The sequence below is a fragment of the Carassius auratus genome, chromosome 6 (assembly GCF_003368295.1).
Source record: "Carassius auratus strain Wakin chromosome 6, ASM336829v1, whole genome shotgun sequence".
NCBI lineage: Eukaryota > Metazoa > Chordata > Actinopteri > Cypriniformes > Cyprinidae > Carassius > Carassius auratus.
In genome coordinates, this window is record NC_039248.1 from 17,724,349 (window position 1) to 17,747,705 (window position 23,357).

General features: G+C 36.7%; 1 protein-coding gene across 1 annotated transcript in view; it reads left to right on the top strand.

Moving 5' to 3' along the window:
- rab6ba (RAB6B, member RAS oncogene family a) overlaps positions 1-23,357 on the top strand; it is a 75,375-nt gene that overhangs the window by 17,856 nt on the left and 34,162 nt on the right. Inside the window, exon 2 of the mRNA XM_026264014.1 lies at positions 14,173-14,231. Coding sequence (XP_026119799.1) covers positions 14,173-14,231 — 59 coding nt within the window. The remainder of the gene's footprint in view (positions 1-14,172; positions 14,232-23,357) is intronic.

Sequence of the window (23,357 nt, forward strand, 5' to 3'; positions counted from 1 at the left end):
GAAGATGAGCTGCACCTGCGCCCCACCCCTCGTTCCCACGCCTCTCGGCCCCGCCCCACTCGCCACACTTACAAATTAACAGGGTCCCTATGCATTGTACAGTGCACAATTCTCTGTTAATGGGATATCTGTTGAAGTTCATTTCATTTGGCAAAATGCATTTGTTCAGAACACGCAACGTGCAGCGTCATCTGTATGATGACATAAAAACGTAATAAAACAATAATACATGTAATATCAATGACCATACTTTTAATTAATATACATCTTTATAAAACAAACCCATGTATTAATATAAACATTAAGTCATTATTAATTGAATTCATTTAAAATATTATGTTTGAGAGCACTAAACTAGTGATAAATGTCTGTTGTGATGTTTTAATGAGAAAGAATAAGCATAATTTGGTTATATTTATCTTACTTAACTGTAATAATGATAGTTGCACTGTAACTGTCACATCTTGTGCACTTTCACTGCAAACAGCTATGTATAAACCTCATAAGGGACTAATTAAACTCACAACAATAAAAAATCACAGTCTCAAAAAGTGTTTACTTCAAGTGTTTATTATAGTCAAATTTCTTGCTGTACTGGGGTGATATGCAATAAATGGCGGGTAAATTTCCCTCTCCCCTTCATGCAAAGTGATGTACTGGTGTTCCCTTATTCCCAATGCCATTTGCAGTGCCCTTTCAAACTGAATGTGTGCTCCCTTCGGATTACAATCTCACTTAATGACGGAATACCCTGTGAAGTCCAGTTCACACTTGTGTGACACGCTCTGGAAACTGGTTTGGTTTCATTGGGAACTGTTTTGTTGAAAAATATCACAAAGACTTTAATAAAAAAAAAATGGAATAACCTAGAATGGGAAAAAAAGTTACAATTACTATTAGTTCTACCAAATTAGTCATTGATAAAGTCATTAATGACCTAAATGTTTGCTATTTCTATTGCAAATCTATGATTTTTATCTCGCATTCAGAGTTATTCGGTGACAGTTTTCTTTTTATTTTCTTTTTTTGCTTGTTTCATATTTGGGCTTTTTTGTACATTATTTTTTTGTGTCAAAAATAAACAAATATTGTGTCTAAAATGAAAGTTACACAATATTAAATTGTTGTTTATAGAACGCTTGCCTATACAGTATGTATTTCTATATTCAAACTGTATTCATACAATTTATCTTCTATGTCTGAGAAGCCATCAATGGAGAATATGAAGTTACCCCATTTACCTTCCACACATTCTGAATTAACTGCTAAAACCAGAAGCTAGAATAGCACAACATGAGACATGTGATTTGAAAGACTAGTTTCTGTGTATTCTTGCAGAATTTTCCTTATTTTAGTTGTTGAGTTTTACCATCAGAACTTGGGTTTCATCATTTACATTTGTAAAGTAATGGATGTTGTGTTCCAGACAGTGATACACTGACTTGTGCTGTTTGTTGTTTTTTTATCTAAGCTTTGCATGTTGCGGCCACTTTGCTTTATCAGAGCGCCGCTGGTGTCAGCAGGAAAGTTTCATGCTCACCTGATCTCATTGGACACGCTTCAAGGGTTAGGCTTTACCGAGTCTTTCAGTTTTCAGTCAGGCAGTCACCGTGGTTGAAGGGAATCTAATTTAAACATTGAAACATTAAGCCAGCCTCTTCTGGCTGACTGGTCTCAAATGGCAGACATATGACTCCCATCTTCACTCTCAAGGCAATCACAACCCCCTCTGGAGTCATATATTTCAACTCCGTTGTCACTGCTTTGGTTTGTGTTTGTAGAGGTGCACAGTGCCCTTATACCATGGAGGTAAAACACTTCATTAGACTGTGCTTGTGGAGAGTGAATGGTTCAGCTGAGAGTCGTTTGCAGTAGAGTAAAGGGTCCTGATCTCATCTTTATTTATTTAGTGGGAAATATGCAATGTTTGCCCTTTACAATGGCCAGTGTCTGGCATCTGTTGTATATACAATATTGACCTGTAACTTGAATGGCAGTATATTGTTGGAGATGCACAAATAAGCTGTAGAGAAGTAAAGATTAAGAAAAATATACTTGGGTAACGGTCGCAAATTTTGAGTCGCGCCGTATGCTGGGTTGCTGGTCTTAGGTGGTCAGCAGAGTTGGGCAAAAATTGGACTAGATCAGATCGCTATTGGTGACTGTTAACAATTGTTATATAGTAATTTTCATATAAAATAAGCATTTTATGAATTTTACAGGAAGTGACTCTTCTAAAGAGGAGTGTCTTCAGGCTTCATTTGATTTATCTGAGAACCATTAAGGGGCATAGATGGAGAAATGTCTGACTCGTTCCATTCATTCCTTTTGCAGAAAGAGGATTACATATAGTAGTCCTCCAAATCCTGCTCAAGGATACCCTCACAGTACATCAAAGAGGCTGGAAATCTGGGATTATTTCTAGGACAAAGGGAATTCGGTGATGGGACTAAAGTCCAGAAAGCAAGTAGGGTTGGACTTCTATTATAAGTTGGGAAGGAAACAGAACAGTGATTCATAATCTACTTATGAAAAAGCTAAGTGTGTGATTACTGTGCCACAAGCATCACCAAATGGAATTGAATTTCTTAAATACTGACCCATCCAATAAACATTGCAGACAATGCTGGCCTGTTTTGAATAGCACTCTTCACTTTTAATCTCTATAAAAGAAGCTGAAAATTGATGCTTATATACAAAATGCTTTTCTCCGAAAAGAATAGGGAAAAGCTGATTGTCTGTTGCTCTTTGTGACTGGATGGTAAGATAATACTTTCAGAAGAACATACTCTGAGCTTCCTGATTATTGATTTAATTATGCAAACATGACTTGCTAGAGCTTTTAAGAGCAAACCCGCTGCACTGCCGGAACATAATCTAATGTCTTTTCTCTTCTTCGCCTCTCCCTAATGAATGTGTGCTGTCTTTACGGACAGTACATTTTTCTTTGGAGGATATTGAGTCGTCTCAGTGGCAAGCCAGTGAAGGTGAATGGGTGCACAATAGTTGCCCTCTGACTGGCTGAGTTTCGGGGTGGCTTAAAATGAACCCTCTAAAAGCTGCTATCATGAATTCTGTTTGAGCTACACTATTGAAATCTTTACTCATTTTCATTTACATTCAAGGTTTATATTCATTCTACCAATTTGTTGAACAGTGCTGATTGATTCAGGAAAAACACAAGTGTGATTATTAATGATTGAGTCACTGAATTTAACATGCATACATAATTTAGAATTTGGTGTTTGATAACTTTATTCCTACTTGCTGAAGGGCACAGATAGCTAAATATACATGTATTATGATGGGTTTATGTGAAGAGTATTTTAAGTTAACTTAAATTAGAAGCTGTTCATTATTAAAGTCTAAAATTATATTTATACTGTAATGTTGAATGGCTATAATCAGTGGCCAGTTTCATAGCGACATCAGAATTGATATCAGTGATACTCTCCTTCAGTCATAAAAAGATACCACTAAACATATATATATATATATATATATATATATATATATATAAACAGACTATCTTTATGTTTTTTGTACATTAATTTGAAGATTGCATGTGAAATTATTGCAATATAAAAAAAATATTTAACAATTTTAATGTTAGGTGAGATTAATTGAGATTATTGGCAATTCATTTCAGAAAAAAAACCTATATATATATATATATATATATATATATATATATATATATATATATATATATATATATATATATATAGTCGTTTTAAGGTAAGCAGATCTGCTTGGTAGTCTCTGCACATTCACAGCCTTCAAGTCAACACCAGACAACACCAGACACAACAAACATCCATATCTACCATCTCGACCGACATCCCACTTTCACTCCCTCTGCTTCTCTTAGCCCCATCACTCTTCTCCTCCTCTCCTCTCCTGTTCTCTCTAATGAATTTTTGATGCTGTATGTTTCTTTCCGGTGTGTTAGGCTCACGTCCCAGTGTCGTGTGGATGAGGCTGGGCCAAGACGGCCGCCCGGCTGTCGTTTATTTTTATCCATCTCTTGGCAAGCGGGAAGCAGTCCCAGGGCGTGGCGCAGGGCTCTGATTGGCTCTCGGACTCAGTGAGATTGCATGATGGCAATGCCCCAGAGGGTAAAGCAGGAGCCTTTTCTCTTTGGCACACTGTAGTGAGGGATCACTGCTGAGAGATATCATTGTTTTGGAAATGGTAAGCGCCACCTTCAGAGAGAACGTGCATCTGTTCATGCTGGACGGGCCAAATCGGCTATGCTTTTTCATCAGAAACTAGCTTGCAGACTGATTATGGCTCTATTCTTTTATGAGTCAATAATGTAAATAAAAATGTAATGAAATTGCTGAATTTCTAATTCATGATATTTGAAAAAACAACAAAAAAACTCTTTACCCTGTAAAAATACATTTAAACACTAATTGGAAAATAATCATTACAATGCACAGCTTATTCAAATTTTAAGGAGTTATGAATTATTTTTATATTACCACCATATGACATTTTTAGAGGCATTAAAAAAAGAAATATACAAAAGTTTTAACCATATGAAACCATCATGAATACAGAAAATACATTTTGATTAAAAAAAAATATATATATATATATATATATTTTTTTTTTAATAGGCACTCTTACCCAGTCCACTTTTCCATTGAGCCCGTTGACCTAAAAATAATTCTCTAATGTTATTGGCCATTGCTATGTGTATAACTGTCTTTTAGTTTGTTAGATTTGAGTAGCACTTTATTTTAAGGTGTCCTTGTTACACGTTACATGTACTTACTATAATAACAACAATAAATTATGCATAATTACATGCAAGTAATCATAAGCCAAACGCTAATCCTATTGGAAGCAATGTAAGTGTAATAAAGTATTATTTACCACTACTTAAATGTATAATTACACTGTGTCAAAGAACCTTAAAAAATTTTGAGACACCTGCATTATGTTCCATTCATCCATTTCTAGCTGATTTTGAATTCAAGAACATGTCCTGTGTGAATAACCTCTTAAATGCACAGCAACAGCCTTGCTGTACTAAAAGCTTATCTTTTGATAAGTTGTAAGCATGTAAAGCTGGAGCTCTGACCTCTTAATAGGTCAGTATGCTTCAAAATAGACGTTGATAAGAACACTGGTCCAGTTCAGTATGATGTACTTTACTATAATAGCTTTGAAGTTAACATATGAAAAAAGGTAATATTTAGCTAATTTTAAGATCACTTGAAGTTAATGAATTAGAGGAAGAAGTTTTGACAGAAGTCTTCATGGATAAAATTAATTAAAGCCATCCTTTCAGGTGCCATATGTGCAGAAGATTTTAATTAGCATCTCCAATTATCTTCACCATTAATCTGTCTGCTAATGAATAGTTGCAGGATCTTATTTAATAGCCAAAAAGAAAACTTATTAGGTTTTTTTCCAGAAGGCCACAGTAAAAATGTGTGGGCTGATGCTGTTCAGCAAGTCATTTTCAACCAAACAGCCTGAAACTCTGAAGAAATAACCCAGGCAGACTTTTTATTAGTCAACAACCCTTCTTTAATTAGGCACAAATTCTTAGTCCTGTTTTTTTTTTCTTGGTAATATTGGAATTTGAATTCTAAAAGCAAAAGGTCCAAAGACATGAAACTCTTCAATTTAAAATGAAATTAAAATACAATCATTGTTCACTATAAGGCCATGCAGGGAAAAACAAAAACAAACTGTATCATATAGACGACATCTACAGATCTTCATGATTATGTCAAGTCTCTTAAAATATCACATTTATTCTAACATGGCAAGGTTAGTTAAGATTGTATAATGTCACGTGGTGTGACTCTAAAGACAATGATATTTATAAATAATTATATACAAATCAATCAATTATAAAAAGACATTTGAAGTAATTTATCAAATAAAAAAGTTCTACTTTTTGTAAACATCATAACATCTTGTATGGAAATATGTTAATACGTTTTACTTGGTTGAGGCTTAAAAATTAAACCTTTCCTGAAAACGATTGGATTGTTTTTATTTATGTATTTTGTGTGTGTGTGTGTGTGTGTGTGTGTGTGTTAACATTCTTATTTTTAATTGACCCAAAAACATCATTACGGTAATTAAAAATCCCATAAAGGGATTTGTATTTTTTTTCTCTGAAGCGTATTAGTGTTCTCTCTGTGTGGCTGCTTGTCCAGAAGGTATAAGTTTGACCTTTAGCATGAGGTTTCTGTTCCTTTCCATCTCTTCATTTGAGCCGCACTGTGCAAGACTTTAATCTGGCAGTCTGGAAGTGTGTGGCCCTGCAGGTTAAGATCCCTAGTAACAGCATTTTAGAGGCAGCAGATGTTCATAGACCGGTTTTAATTGGGCCTCATGATGGCAACCCCCCACCGCAGTGCCTTTGAACGGACAGATAGGGGGCACTCCTGATTAAAGGAGAAACCTGTTAATTGCTCGATTGTGTGACTTCAAGCACTGCACTTGTGCATATTAAGCTGTCTTTGACAACACTGTATAATTGATAGCTAGTGACCTCCCAGGGGTGTTTGGATCAGATGCAGTGCATCCAGCAAAAGCTTCTCGTAGTGCCTATTAAAGTGTGTTTTTGTTGTTGTTGCATACAAAGGACATTCAGCTAACCTGAATTTTAACATGTGCACCTTGAGATAAGAACCCCTCGCACAAACAGAGAAGCTTCTGCAGTCAAACTCACAAAAAAAAGAGTTACCTCTAGAGAGGCTTTAGATCAAGGTAATTACTGCACCCCGTATTGTTGCTAAATCTGGCTTGTAACATAAGCAAATTAGAACTTGATCCACCGGTCTTTATGGTCGACGTTTAAAAGTGGGGGATTAGAATCATGCATTATTATGCTGTACTGTGAAAACCAGCAAATCACAGTAAACAATGCCTAACCTCATTGTGGCAACACCCAAGCCTAATTAATGGAGTTCCATGGGAGAAACATTTACATATGCAAATTTCATGGCCATGTTAGCAAGCATTAGATGCGAGCAGCTTTGATGCTGGCTTTTTACAACTAAGGATTTGTACAGAGCAGGGTTAGATGAGCCAGTGACTGGGGCTTCTACTGAGCTTCATGTAGGGGCTGGTATCCAGGGAGAAGTGTTCAAAGGGCCGCTCTTTATTCTCAGTGTCTGAGGGAGACCAGTGCACCTCTCCACATTAATTAGAGTTTAATGGCAATCGATAGGTCTCAGGCCCTGAAGAAAAAAAAAATTGATTTGTCCAAATGTCATGATGAAACAGTTTTGCGCTAAAGGCGGGTGGAAGCTGGGCTGAATAGGGATCATGGAGAGCGAAGGTTAGATGCTTTTTGGGGACATTGATCACCACAATCGGGAGGCCTTCATATGCTATGTATAAAACACATGTGACACTGTGTTAGCAGAAAACTGGAAACTGGCACCAACACACTCACACAACATAAAGCAAGGAGACCAGGGATTGTTGTAATATGTAGTGAGTTAAAACACAACATTTGGCCATCCTTAAAAATATTTTGGTTTGCAGAAACAGTAAATTAAAAAAAAAAAAGTAGGTAGGTAGGTCTATATTTTTTTTTCTAGTTTCAATGTAAAAAAAAAAAAAGTACAATTATGGTGATGGTGATTACATAGGTATGAATTTAAACAAATTAACATATCGTGACATCACTGATTGGGTCTTCAACTTGTGCCTTCGGTTGCATCATTGCAAACCTCATTTTGATGCAGGCTATATAGACCACAAACAAATTGATTTATGTGTTTACGATTAGAAATATCAACAACGACAAAAAAATCGCATACGTAGGCGATTCTAGCCCGAATCTGTTTTTGTATGCATGAGACTGTCTGAATACCGGCAGAATTCACATTTCTGTTGTAAATGGAGAAACACTGTGAAGAAGTATTATTTGCTGTTATGCGTGTGTGTCCGAAGCTGCAGTTGCTGTTTGATGCGTGTTCCAAAAAAAAAAAAAAACCTGTACGTGCTCCGAGAGAAGGTCGTTAAAATCAATTTCCTATTTTCGTTTTCGAAACTTGTGTTGGTTGGTCCAATCGATTCGTGCAATAGATTTTTGAACATAAAGGTGACAGTCGACACGTTCACGGTTTTAGACTAGATGGGAGAAGGGATGTGAAAAGATCTGGGCACAGTTTTTCCAGAACTTCGTGCCGAGTTAAAGCGGTGTCGAGCTGTTTTATTGATTTGTATAGATGTATTATGGTGCCAGAACACGTATGACTTTGAACAGTGATCGCGAACATTTTGTTTACTGCAGCCGCAGCCATCATTACCAAGCGCGAACCATTGACTATGACAATGAATGAGAGTATGACACGAAGCGAACGCACAGGCCATAGTGTGACATCCGTGTAAACAGATGACGTCACAGGTTTTTTTTTTTTTTTAAAGAAAGAACGTAGTCTTCGTTTGTATGTAGGCCTAGGAAATTAATATATTTACAATACTTACTAAAATATAATTAATATTATTTTATTGCTTTTTTATTAGTTGTTTGAAGAGTAAAGAAAAATAAAAATTCGTCGGTCTTAACGCAAATGTACAACCGGCAAGTCGGTCGGACTAAAAGCAGAAAAATAATAACAAAAATTGAGTCGGTCCTAAATTGACATGGTTGGTCGGGTTACAGCAAACAAGAATATTTTTAAGGATGGTCTTTCTAACCATTTAGAAATTAGCTGAAGGGATAAAATTATACTATACAGTTATACTTGTTGGCCACCCTTCTGAGCTGAGAGTGTAAGTTTGTAAGGCTATGTGTACAAATATCATAGACATACACGGGGAAAAAAGAATATTTAGAATATTTAAAAAAAGAACGAAAACTTACAGGATTTCACTTCTAGGTTATAACTAGCATTTAGACTAATGAACACTAAATGACACTGAAGTCATCAGATTCGTTTAATATATTTGATACTGGTATTGGTTTGGTCAGCTGTTCAATTTCAATGGTATTTAAAATGCTGGTATCGGATCTACCTTATTTTCAGCAAAAGTATCTATGCTGTGATATATATCATTATATATTATAACTTTATACACCATTTTCCATGAAAATGCTCAAACCCATCCTGGGTGATTTGAAGCAGAAAAATGCATTAACGTGACAAATCATGGATAAAATCACTGTGTTGGAGAAGTTACTGCAAGAAGTGTTACAGCCATCCCTGGTCTTCCCTATATATAACCTATGAATTATGGATCTTCCTATCTGAACATGACCATACATGGTATATTTTTTTCATTTGATTCATGAGCCTCCAGCACAAATCTGCTGAAAGCCCGTTTCTCCAGACATTCATTAAAAACAAACATGCAGAATTTGAGATATTTAATGAGAGCTGTGCCACAGATTCCTTTCCGGCAAGACTCACAGCACTGACGATACTCTCACTTTTTAGGACTGTTACGAACAAAACCAAGGGGCAAGAGTTTGACTGGATAACATGACCCCTTTGGCCCCTACTGTTAGATGGTAGAAGCTCTAACAGAAGTTTTTTTCCTAGTGTATTTTTCCATATATATCTATATACAGTATGTTCGAAATATACTGTAGCATTATACTGTATATCCTCATGGACAAAATCTCTGTTATAATTTTTTTTTCCTTTCCTCATTGAATATCCCATTTTACTTAAACATGCTACAATACAGAAGTGGAAATGGATTGGGAAGAGGGAGGAATTTAGACAGACTTTGGCAATAGTTCCCCCAAATTATGAATATTCCGCCGTTTTACTCAACCACAGGAAGTTATACATGGCTCAGAGCAGGCATGGAGGCCACCAGTATCTGCCATGCCAATTAGAAAATTCATGTTTGTGAACCAGTAATACAGAGATGAGCACACAGAAAGAGACTTGATGACGTTGTCAGTAGATCATGCTGTACTCCTCCATTCTCTTTTAAAGCCTCGTACCCTGTGCTGTTAATTACAGGCTGAACAGCCTCTCTGGCTAATGGCTCTCTAATTGTTCTCCATGTGTTTTTATGCACCTTCAGTCTGTGCTGAGAGGGATGTTTCAAAGAATTTGCAGCAAAACATGAGCTTTCCTGGGATGAAAGAACAGCATGCATCTGACAGACAGACAGAGACGCAATAGGAGAGATGAGCAAGCGTCATTATAGCCACATCAGCAATTTTTTTGCTGTTTGTTTGCTTTCTGCTGCACTTCTGCACAATGTCCTTTGTCACTATGTAGTTCGATTTTATTATATTACTGTAGTGTGATGGTGTAAACAGATAAAACATGGACGGAATCATGGAAGGCACTCATAAAAATAGAATTCACTGTGTAATGCAGAATGTCACAGAATTTTGCGAATACATCAAAAGTAGGGCTACAAAATTAATCAAATTCATATCCCGATACTGTCTGTGTGATATGTCAGTGTGTATCTATGTGAGTGAGTGGAACAGTTTTTTTCCTGCTTCATGTTCTTGAGTGTGCATAATGTTCTTTGGATGGGCTCATGAGATTTTACCATGAAATCTGAAGAACTATTGTTAAATACATTCAGAGAAGTTCAAACATCTTCACTACCACACGTCAAAATAAAAGTTTTGTTTAACATAGATATATTACCATTGTATAGTAAAATGTGTACTTATGTGTTGTAAAGGGATTGTTATAGTATATTGTCGTTTGATTTAGAATTTAGGGAAAATGTTTATCATTTATTTGTATTTCATTAATTATATTGATTAGATGCGATTTTTAAGATTAAAATAGATTCTTGAAAAAAAACTGATTTTGGAAAAAATAAGAGATTTCAAAGGGCCCCTGTTTTTTCAGCCATGCTAAGATGCTGCTGAATAATGCATGCTAATTATCTGAAGCACTAATTACGGTTAAATCATTCCTGCATGATAAGATACAAAAAAGTGCCTAAAATAAAGTTCATTAGCCAGACTGATAAGCATAACTTTCATAATTGATATTGCTGATAGATTGTCTGTGGCATTTTACATAGTTCAGACTGTTTCTCTCCAGAAACGCGGTTTCACAACATTAGTACTGAGGATTTTTATCAGCATACATGAGTGGATTTGTCATAAATATGTAATAGTGATGAAATAAAGCCATTTTAAATTCAATTCTTGGAGTTCTTGGTCTGTCTGCTCACATTTATCAGGCAGTGCCTCGAGTGTGCATTAAAGAGATATCAAAGACCGGAATCTCTGCACCAGAAGCCTCTGCTGTCGGTTGCGTTCATGTTTTATCAGTATAGTACTCTAATAAAATTTAGATTTAGAAGAAGCAGAGATTATGAATATTTCTCAGGGTGGGCTTATTTTTGAAAGTCAATTTCGATACAAGAATGTTCAATATTGTGTTAGAAAAAAAAAAAAAAAAGCTACTGATGTGTTATTTCTGCTGCACAGGAAATGAGATACAGTTCATTAAACACATTGACCTTTGTGGCACATTGTCAGTATAGTATTGTTAGAGTAGGTTGTCCTGCCATTAAATAGCCCATAAGGAGTAGTTAATTCAGAAATAATTAAAAATGATTTTATTGCAACCCCATAAGGTGTTCTAGAGATAAAAATAGGTGAAAATTGCCCATTTATCATGGTTCTATATTCTTAATTTCATATTAAAATGGAAATTCGGAGATTATACACACTTGTTATTTTGCATTATTAACTATATTTGATAAAAAATACAGTAAAACAGTAATATTGTGAAATATTGTTACAATTGAAAAAAAAAAGTTTTCTGTTTTAATATATTTTAATATGTAATTCATTGGATGCAGAGCTGAAGCAACTTGAGCCCAAACATTTGAATGGTAGTGTAATTTCTATGATTTCTCTGTGCTGCACTGAACATTTTTATGTAATGTAATGTACCGTTAACAGTATAGGTGGTTTAAAGAAACAAGACAACATTTTATTTCTAATCTATTCTATCTGCAGCTTCTCCCATTAAACAGCCAGCTTCCCCTTACATTTTTCAACATACTTTAGTTTCTTTAGTCTCTTCCTTATCCTGTTTCCATTATCTGATTGTGCCTCTAATGGGCGCTCTTAGTGGAGTCAAAGCACCAAATCCAATCTATCACAGTAAAGTCTAAGCGCTAAGCCCTATGTCCAGCTATTGCTCTGCTGTCTGGAATAGGTGATTAACTGAAAAATGGTGGATGCCCTCTGCTGCACTAAATGACTTGATATTAAATATTTAACAGGACTAAAATTAGACATCCACCGCTCTGTCTAATAGGAACAGAGTTTGAGTATTTCGTTTGGTGGATTCTGAAGAGACAGAATATAGAAAGGGAAGGATTATTTGCCGTTAACTGGAACGTTGATCTGTTTTTCTTAAATCTCTGATTTGGCTTCAAACTACGCTACTGTTAAAAATGTTTAGGGTCAGTTTTTAAAATGAATACATCTTCAGCAAGTATTCAATTGATCTAAAGACTTCAAATAAATGCTGTTCTTTTGATATCAAAGAATTCTGAAAAAATATTAAGCAGAGCAAATGTTTTCATCATAGATGATAATAATGTTTAATGAGTATCAAATCAGCATATTAGAATGATTTCTGAGGAACATGTGACACTAAAAACTAATGATGCTGAAAATGAATTTACATTTCATAATATATTAACCAGAAAACAGTTTTAAATTACTTATTTTTCTTTATATTTGATTAAATAAATGTAGCCTTAATGAGCTAAAAGGCTTCTTTAAGTAACATGAAAGAAATCTTACCGACCCCCAAACTGTTGTACAGTATTTTCTAGAGAAAATACCATTTTAAAAAGAAATCCAATGACCAGTTTTTCTAAATAAATTTGTTGCTTTAGCAAAGCAAATGTAAGTGGATGTTCTATTCCCACTGGTCTTGATGCAGTAGGAGCTGATATATGCTAGCGTCTGTCTCTCAGCGTCAGCCATAGCATGGAAGACTGGCTCTCTCTCCTCTAGCACTTCCAATTTGTACAAACGTCTTCCATCCAGCGGCTTCGTCTGCTTTCAATAATCATGGTTCGTTTGATGGGGAAGGAAGGGGCCATTGCCCAAACCATAATTCAGTATTTACTCAAAAGCATTAGATAAAGCCTTATGAGCCCCATTAATTTAGATCCTCCTCACTTTTTAACTGAGACAGATCAGTGTCTCAGGGAAAATTAGCATTTAAATGACTTGTGACCTGCAGCCTCCAGTCAACTCGCTGTGAAGTCTTCTCAGCCATGAGAAATCCTGCTCTCCTTTATTTGATCTGTAGCTCGGAGTTATTTTCTCTGTGTGGATGTGTGGGTAAATTCATCCATTTATCTACACAGGTATATTTTCTTGGGGTTTTTTTCCCCCTCAGGGGAATCTCAGGTCAGCAGGGCAGAAGAAGTTGTGCTGATGTTTTTACTGCAGTCTCATATCTGAGTTGAGGTTCTGTGATGCTATTACTGGGATATTTTAAACTGTTTTCTGCCCTAGATTTAATAAACCTCCCTCAAAAGAAGTGAAATCTAAATAATATACCTTTTTAATACTTCTTTATTGCTTGCATGAAGGAGCTTCACCATATTACCATTCATAAAATATAGATGTGAAAATAAAACACTGTTACGTGCTGCTCTGTAAGATGTAGCAATTTCTGTGTCTCATATGACAGCTGATGACAAATTGAGTCTATTCTTACCACAAAAGAAATCCTTTTTGATCTTTAAATCAGAGATAGTTCAGGTTCTCTATTGCTACATGTTGTTCTATAAAAAAACATCAATAGAACCTTTTTATCAAACAAAAGAAAAACTTTATTTTATTGCATTTTTTAAATGTCCTTTACACTATGAAAAGAAAAAATAGGAACTGTTCACTGAAATGTATATTTGGCAACCAAAAATGGTTCTTTCTATGGCGTCACTGCAAGAACCCCTTTTGGACCCTTTATTTTAAAAACTGTACCCCTATGCAATAATTTTTTTATGGTTCCATAACGTCACTGACGACCTTCTGGGTTAGTCTACGATTGAAAGATTAGATCTCTTGGCAGAGGTTTCAGTTAGCGCAGCCGGCAGCCCCCAGCTTGCAAATCAATCCAGTAAGCCCAGGCAGGCATCACTGGCTTCCTCGGTCGACGTCTGCTTTCAAATGGCTTCTATTTTAATGTTTCTATTCTCTTTGTTCTTTTACAGTGGGGAAGACTTCCCTGATCACACGCTTCATGTACGACAGCTTTGACAACACGTATCAGGTAGGCAGCTGGCGGGCCGCTTGACATCCTTGTCATTCTGTCACTCAAAGTGTCCCTCCCCTTATTGTGCAGCATCAAAGAATCATTTCGAAAACATAATGGGCCGAATTCAGTCTTTCAATTGTGAAGACAGTTCTTCCAAATTGATTATAAATGTTCAACATGATTGTGTGGTTATTAAATCACAGAAACACATTTGATAAATGTAATTATTCATCCTATATTCACCTCCAATCTCATCTGAATTAGCAACAGCAGAGGTGAATATATATGTATGGTGAAAAGTTTCATCCCATAGGTGTAATGGTTTTTATACTGTATAACTGTATATTCTATGGCCCTACAGCAACCCTACACCTAACCCTAACCCTCACAGGAAACTTTTTTTACTTTCTCAAAATAGCTAATTCTGTATGGTTTATAAGCATTTTGAAAAATGGGCACATGGGTTATGTCCTCATAAGTCACCCTCTCCTTGTAATACCTGTGTCATACCCATGTCATTATACAGAGTTGTGTCCTGATATGTCACAAAAACAAGAACACACACACACACGCATATATATATATATATATATATATATATATATATATATATATATATATATATATATATATATATATATATATATATGAAGAGTTCAGATGCAAAAGCCTCTAAATGCCATCAGTTATTTCACTTTAATAGCCTGGAAAAGGACCTGCACATTGCCATTAATGTAAAATGACTCAACCTAAGCATAGGCGCTTGATAAAAATCCTAATTTTAGATGAAAATTTCAGATGTCATTTAGAGGTTTTTGCATCTGAACTCTTCATATATATATATATATATATATATATATATATATATATATATATATATATATATATATATATATGAAGAGTTCTCCATGAAGTGTCAATAGAACATTTCTTCTAAAATTAGTATTTTTCTCAGGATCCTATGTTTATGTTCTACATACATTGTATATAAAGTAATAACATGTAAACACACACACACACTGCATATTCTTCACTGTGTAAATTAAGTATATATATATATATATATGTCTTCTGAATAAAGTTATAAAAGTGATTTAGTCCAGAGCCGTGAGAGATTTTCTCTCTTTTGTTGTTTGATTAACATGAATGACAAGACAGCAGGAATATTAGAATGCTTTCATTTTAAGAGCTGCTCGGAAACAATTTACAGTTACATGTGTTTTCTTTCTTAGCTGTTTGTTTTCACTTAAGACCTAAATTACTGTTTACGGGGGAACTTGAAAAATACTGATATTTTGACACATACAACTGTGTGTATTTAACAGTTTAATGCCTATAAAGCAGTACAAATAACTGTCAATACTGTCGTGCTCTGTGAGCACCATCTTCATGTACTCACGCCTCTCTTCCAGTGCTCAGAAACAGTCTGTCAGACAACACACATATAGAGATATGAGATCTTTTTTATACGATAAGTTTTCATTACTGCATAGCACAGCAACGTCACGTTAGCATGTAACCACAATAGAGACAATAATCGAACACTGTGTTATAACACAGTCTTCCAGTGAAAACAAACAATGTATGCTGTAAACCCACCATTATACAAAACAGACCACACCTCATACTCGTTTTGAGTGTAACACAGACATCTTAAAAATCCAACCAACAACCAATGGATGAAACCATGCTACTACCCAACTTTAGCACAAATTCCAGCATCAGTGAGGTGTGGCCTGTGGAACTGCAATATAATCGCAGTAAAATTATGTGAGAAGAAAACAAAACAATGATTGTAGTTTTAAAAGATAGTTTGTGATCGTTGTATTATTTTAAGACTACCTATAATTGTTATTTCATAATATTCTAGAACATAATCAGGTTAATTTAGCCAGAAACGCTCTTATTCAGCAGTCACTGGTAGGAGTGAGTGCTAATAGATGTACTGTGTTTGTAAGTGAAGATAAACTGTTAGCACTGTAAACAATAAAACTCTCTTTTCATTTCTAGTTTTTAATTTATTTTTATTTTTTATTACTAATAAAACAAAACTACTGTTTTATTAATAAAAATTAAAATTAAATGTATGCATTTAGCTTTTATGCTTTTATCCAAAGCGACTTACAGTGCATTCAGCCTATCAGTTTTTACCTAACATGTGTTCCCGGGGAATCGAACCCCCAACCTTACCCTTGATAGCGCAATGCTCTACCAATTGAGCCACAAGAACAATAACCTTATTATAAATAACCTGTTATACACCATTACTGCCTTGTGGTGTGATACTCATTCTGACTTCCTCAGATCATTATCATATCAATTAATTTGCTATTATTATGTACAGTTTGCAATTTCAATACTCCTGAATCAAGAATCAATACTCATGTCATTATTCACACCAAACTTTTTGGAGGACAGTTCACTTTTTTTCACAAAGTAATCAAAGTACTTCAAGTAGTTAAAAGTTCAGCAGTGTGTATTTGTCTGTGTTCTGTCAAAGAACTGATATGTCCAAGTGTCTTAAGACTTTTGTATTAGACTTGAATGTTTCTGTTCAACTTATCTGCATGATTTATAACCCATAAAACCTGAAGGACGGTGAAATGATGCAAATGGCTAATGTTTTTCAGACTGGAATGCTCTGTAGGCATGTGTCTATTTAGATGTCATTGTGTTTGAGCTGAGTCACAGCTTTAGTGCACTACAGGTTCTAACTGTCACAATAGTCCATCCGTCTCAGACATACCCATGCCAGCTCTCTGAAGTCTCTCTGGCCTTGATCTTGCCTTTTTTTTCTTTATATCCTCCCCATTCTTCTGCACTAACACTGTGTCCACAAATTACTTCATACTTCAGTAAATTTAATTTAAAAATTTGGAGTACATTCATTTCTGTACCAAATGGAAATCTAATAACGAATGTTATGTATTCACTATATTGTTAATACGAAAGTGCATAGTAGCTTAATATTTAACAAAATGCCAGAATATAGAGTTAATCTCTAACCATCCCTCTGATCTGTACTCTCACAATGTTTGTAACGATAAGACTATGTTTGTTTCATTAACAAAATTAAGCATGCTGTAGCGCTATAGTGTCGAGCTGTAATAAGATTACATGCGTGCTTTGTGAACAGACCGTGTTGTGCTTTCTGACGAGATGATAGATTCTGGAATCTCAAATTCAGAGTGCTGTTTTGCACCCTGTGTTCATTCTTAGTAAAATGCTTTTAGGGATATTAGGGATGTCTCCCTGTCACTCCTGCATCTGCCTTTATCAGGGTGTTAGCCCCTAACCACTCTCATTCCTCTTAAGCCACAGCCAATAGCTGGGTATCTCTGCCTCTTCCTCCAGCTCCTTCTGCCTTCCACAGGTTGGCCCCCACCATGCCAGACTCACAGAGTACTTGCACCATTGCTCTACTGACCATCGGCATCCGACCTCCAGAGGGTAAACCTAAGCATTCCAGCCTGCCTCCTGGCACTCTGCTGCCAACACGAAATATTTTAGATGTTTCCTTTCATGGGCTCTGTGATGTTTTCTTCCCATGTGATAGTCAGCTCAAAGATGAAGACTTTCTTATCCTCAACTGACCATACGAGAATGTCTGGCCGGGGGGTAGTTGTTGTTATTTCTCTTGGGAATATATCCTCTTGGGAAGGCTCCTTCTTGAGGTCCACCAACATTTGCCACTCACTCCCGGGTTTATAGAAGGTGTTTCTTTTTCCCGATAATCAGTGGATGTCATCTGGTCTGACAAAAGAAGCCAGTGTCAACTTTGGAATCTCAGGCATGCTGCTACCCTTTCCTTGTCCAGGACTTCAGCCAACTTGGCCAGCACTTGATCATGCCGCCACCTTAATTATCCCTGTGTCAATGCAACCTTGCATCCTGAGAGGATATGCTGCAGGCTTGCCCTGGTGTTACCACACAGGGAGCAGCCAACCTTGTACCCAAACCACTGAGTCAGGTTTAAGGGGCATAGGATGGTATTATATAGTTCTCCAGATGTCTGCCCAGCTGATGTGCCTAATCGCTGTAGGGTCCCACTGGTTCCAGGCGCCCTGCTTGCCCAGGGAGACTCAACCCTGGTAAATTCCTCCACCACCATAGACTTCTGCTGTTTTTTTTTTAAAGCTTTTGTCCAAAACTTTTGTAGTGTTACCCAGCCTAAGCCGGCCCGCCCAATCTGGACCAACCCCATGACCTCTCTATGCTACAGACTGGAGACAGCCTGATGTACCTCTTCCAGCACCTTCCGTTTATGGTCTGTCCGGATGGGGATTTTGGAACTACTTACCAAGGGGTCCAGGGAGTCCTTCACCTCCAGAAGGGCACATGCTTTCTTGCTTATACCCTAGTGAGATGGACTCCATAGGGAGCTTAAACATATTCATGCCAAAAAGATTAGCATCTGAGAAGCAACAAGGCAGGCCCAGCCACTTCCGGATGTAGTTGTTGGCTGAAACCAAACAGTTTCTTGCTTCATCTGCATATGAATAGAATATACTGCCTCATCAGTGTCACCTTTGAGAAGTAAAAGGCATCTTAATGAGCTGTTGCTCTCTATAGCTACACTGGAGAGAGGAAGGGACACCAGCACTTTTCTAATTTACATATTCTTGAATAAACTCAAATCAAGCTGCTTCTCGATGTTGAGATTGACCTTAAGATGTCTGGCAGTAGGCTTTCATGATAGCATATGCCAGAAGAGCAGAGTGCATCACCCTGACTCCTATCATCTGTCAGTCTGCTCCTCTATGCAAAATGGGAGAGGCACATCTGCATATTTATGACTTTCCATCTGATGTAGATTCATCGCTGTCTGAGTCTGTATTACATCAAAATTTAGAGATAAATTTGAGTAGAAAACGACCATTTAGAACATTTAGCCACTTATGTTTATTTCAGTGGCACTTGCTTGGCTGGTACATACAGCTTCTGAAGTAAAGCAACCTGGATGCTGCCATCTTGGATTCATGGGAACCGATGCTTCTTCCAAGTACATCTACAGTATAAGTACATCGAACCACATTCTTTTACTCAGAGGAGCGCAGCCGAAGCACAAGCAAATCAATATTTCTCTACAAAACACATGCAGTTTTATTTTTTAACCACTCAAAATTGCAAATGACTATGAATTGAGAAACAGTTAGGTACAGGATCTAAGCAGCCAAACATTGAACCTCTAGTGTTAATGTAGTTTGCAGTGAATGTATGACTCTATGTATGTTTTTACAGTTTTAATTCCAAATTCCAAATTCTATGAGCTCTATGTTGTTTGATCGAGTGAGGTGCAGCGCAGAAGGGGGTTTCAGGTCTTCTCTCTTTTAGTGGGGCTCTTGAGACCTTCGCTCTTCATTAGAAGGGGCTGAGCAGTCAGCTGTATTAAACACACGCTTCATGTTTCACTGGGGCTTTAAGTCATCCAGAAAATGCCGCAATGACACTTTCTGCCCTAGTTCTAGCATAGTTCCTCAATTTTAAGTGGGCAGAGGGAATAAGGAACATCATCAAACTTGGCAACTTCATCGTATAATTGATTTAAATACAGATAAAGTGAGGCTAAGAAACAGACCAATGAATTTAGAAGAAATGAAAGCGAATGAAAAGGAAGAGCAGAGACTGACTGCCTGTCAGATATTCAGCTTGATTTGCTGAGTTTGTGGTTGTTTTGCTGTGATGGCCGTTTGGCTTCAGATAGAGTGAGATTTGGACACATTTCTCATGGTCCAGGGGGAGAGCTGTGCTGCGCTGCCTGACTGAGCTGCCACTCAACACGGGGCACTGGAGTGTGACTGTTTTCTGCTTAGCACAACTAGGGAGCAGAGAAGACACAGAGGCTCTGGTTCAAAAACTAGTGAGCTGCCTCTGTAAACAGCATCATAGGCAAACTCTTGACATGAAGGCTACTCCAAGAAAGTAAGCAGCTATCTCTTAATATACCTTGTTTTGTTCAAATTCTAACATTACTTTTATAGAGAATGCAGTCTCATAATGCATTTCAACAAGCTTGTGAGAAAAAAAAAGTTGATCATAAAAATTTTGCAAATCTTATTTACTTTTTTTCTATTTTTTTACAGTTTCTTGTTAAGAAATACGGGCATGTAAACATGATCGAGGGAAAGTCGGCTCCTTAGGCTGTTAACAATAAGGTCGGGCGCGGAGAAAACGCGCTCTTACGGCACAGACGTTGTCGGGACATACAAATAATGGTGTGCTAAGCGAAAAAGTTTTGTGAAGCGCTTCTTGTTTTCGTTTCACCACTGAATGGGATCCACATCTGGTGGAATACATGGGTCCAGCAAGAACTGTTCCCACTCGTCTCGGCTGGACTTTCTGTAATCATCGCTCAGCCTTTTCCGACGAGTGGGCATTGCATTCTTTTCATCGTTGGCGGCGGCGGCGGCTGCATCCGCACCACTCGCATCAAGGAAAATGTTCTGATAATTTTCAAAAAAGGTTTTTTTTTTCTTACTTCTCTCATGTTTTCATCGAGAAACCTGAGATGTTTGGCTGAAGGTCTAGGGCAGACGCAAGAAGAGAAGTTTTCACTGCATCCTCCAAGTTAGCGGTGTTTATTCATTGCTTGAGAGATGCCGCAACAATGCTCTTGAATTCGGCCACTTTCTGTGACTCTCCACGGAATATTTGAAGTACTGAAGAAGGCCGCAGTTCTTATTCATTCATTGATTATTTTTTGCTTGCTTACTTCTTCAAATATGCCGTGGAGAATCACAGAAAGTGACCAAATTAGTTTTATTGTGAATTCTATTTTTTTTTTTTTTTTTTTTGCAAAATTCAAATATCATTTTTATTTATCCAATAATTAGAGCAGAACGAATATTCGAATGTTCGACTATCTGTGCACACCCCTAATACTGACTCACCCTCATGTCGTTCCAAACCTCATCTTTGGAACACAAATTTAGATATCTTGTGCCGCGTTTCCACCGAAATTACCCGGAAACTTTGTACCAGGAACTTTTTTCCCAGGAACTTTTTCCCCTCCAGACCTGTTGTTTTCTGTGTTTCCACCGTGGTGTAAAGTATCAGGAAGATATACTTGATAACTTCAGTCAGCTCGCTTTGGCTACTGTAATATCAAATACCACTGCCTCCTTTCGTTTTCATTTAACCATAGTGAATGAGCTGCAGAAATGTACTTTGTTCAGGGATATCGTCCCCTTGGAATTGTAAGGTTCTATCTGACATTTTTGTCAAAATTGAGTTATTCACATATTGTTATTCTGTGACAATTTATTTACATTATGTCATGTTTTATTTTAAGTTGTGTACATTTTGGGATTTTTTATTGTAAAAACAAAAAGGTTCTATCTACAGAAGTCTATGGAACACAAAAACTTTAACGTTCAATATCTCAAAACTACTCAGAACGTAGATAGAACCTTATAATTCCAAGGGGATATGTGTGTGTGTGTGTGTGTGTGTGTGTGTGTGTGTGTGTGTGTGTGTGTGTGTGTGTGTGTGTGTGTGTGTGTGTATATATATATATATATATATATATATATATATATATATATATATATATATATATATATATATACAGCCATTACAATGAAACGAAATATTATATAAATTTGCCTTTTTTATTTTCATTTTAACATATACATAAATTGAATACAGACCAAAGATAACCTGTTAGATTTAGCCAAAACGAATGATATGTTATGTTTAACCACTAAAGAGACATTAAAGCCAGCGGCACATATCAGAAGGTCTAGCCGAGGTAAGGCTGCTCTCTGCGGATACATAAGCACTGAGCTCCCGCTGATCGCGTGTAGCTCACTGTCTCCGAGATCGGAGAAACACATTTTAAAAAATAGGCGCTGTCTTTATAAATAAACCACAGATTTGAGTTTTAAACAACTACATTCTCGCCTGAAATACTTTTAAAATTGCATTTCAGGACACAATAACAGTAATATTTTGAAAATTATCCGAATAAATGGTGGTTAACCCAAACAATGCTGCGTGAACTCATCCAATCAGGATGTTTAGCGCCCAAGTCCCACCCCTGAAAGTTCCGGAACTTTGAAAAAGTACCACCTCGCCAGCAGGGACTTTCTGAGGGACATTTTTTTTTTACCCGGAACTTTATTTAGTTCCTGGTTCCTGCGGTGGAAACACACCAAGTACCAGTCCAAAGTCCCTAGTTCCTGGGTAAAGTTCCTGCGGTGGAAACGCGGCATTGGATGAAATCTGAGAGCTTTCTGTCCCTCTAAAGACAGCAACACAACTATCATGTTCAAGGCCCAGAAAGGTAGTGAGGACATTATTAGAATATTCCATGTGACATCAGGGGTTCAACCTTAATTTTGTGAAGCTCTGAGAATACTTTTTGTGCATCGTGGTACTCTCATGTACGCACATAGAGGACTGAAATGGAAGAGATGAAATACTTGAATAAAATCTTCTTTTTTTTTTTTTTTTTATTCTTTGAGAATAAAAAGTATTCTCACAGCTTCATAAAATAACCAAGTCATAAGAGTCGGTCTTTAGTAAATCAGACTATACAGATCACACTATCATTTGAGAACAACTTTATAGAATAGCTGTGCAGGAATTCCTGCAGTAAAAAACTCATTTGGCAAATGCTCATAAATTCAGACATCTTATCTAGTAAGTAAAGTACTAGTAACATAACACATAAATTTAAACTTAAATATACTGAGATTTACAATAAGATGCAGGCAAGATTAATTCAGTAGCATCTGTTTTTGCTTTATTGAAGATGTCTTCAATAAATAGATAAACAAGCCCAGATGCTTCTTCTTACCTGACATTCTATGACTTGCAGCACTGAAAAACCATCTTAAACATCTTGTCTTTGTCTTGCCAGGAAGATGATTAATGGTTAGTGCACATTTTATTTCCGCCTCTTCTCTAAGTAGCCTTGAGAATCCTGTCACATGTTAAAGTAAGTGAATGTAGTTTTATAATGTAAACACGTTAATGTCTTCCTGATATTGACCAGATGCCCCAACATTAGCCCACCGATCTCATAATGTGTATCTCAGATTGTTCATCAGGTCTACTGAGTGACGTCATCCCTTCAGGTCCTGCATTGAGCTGTTACATTCCAGTCAATATGCCTTAATGAAACGCTGTAGACCATTG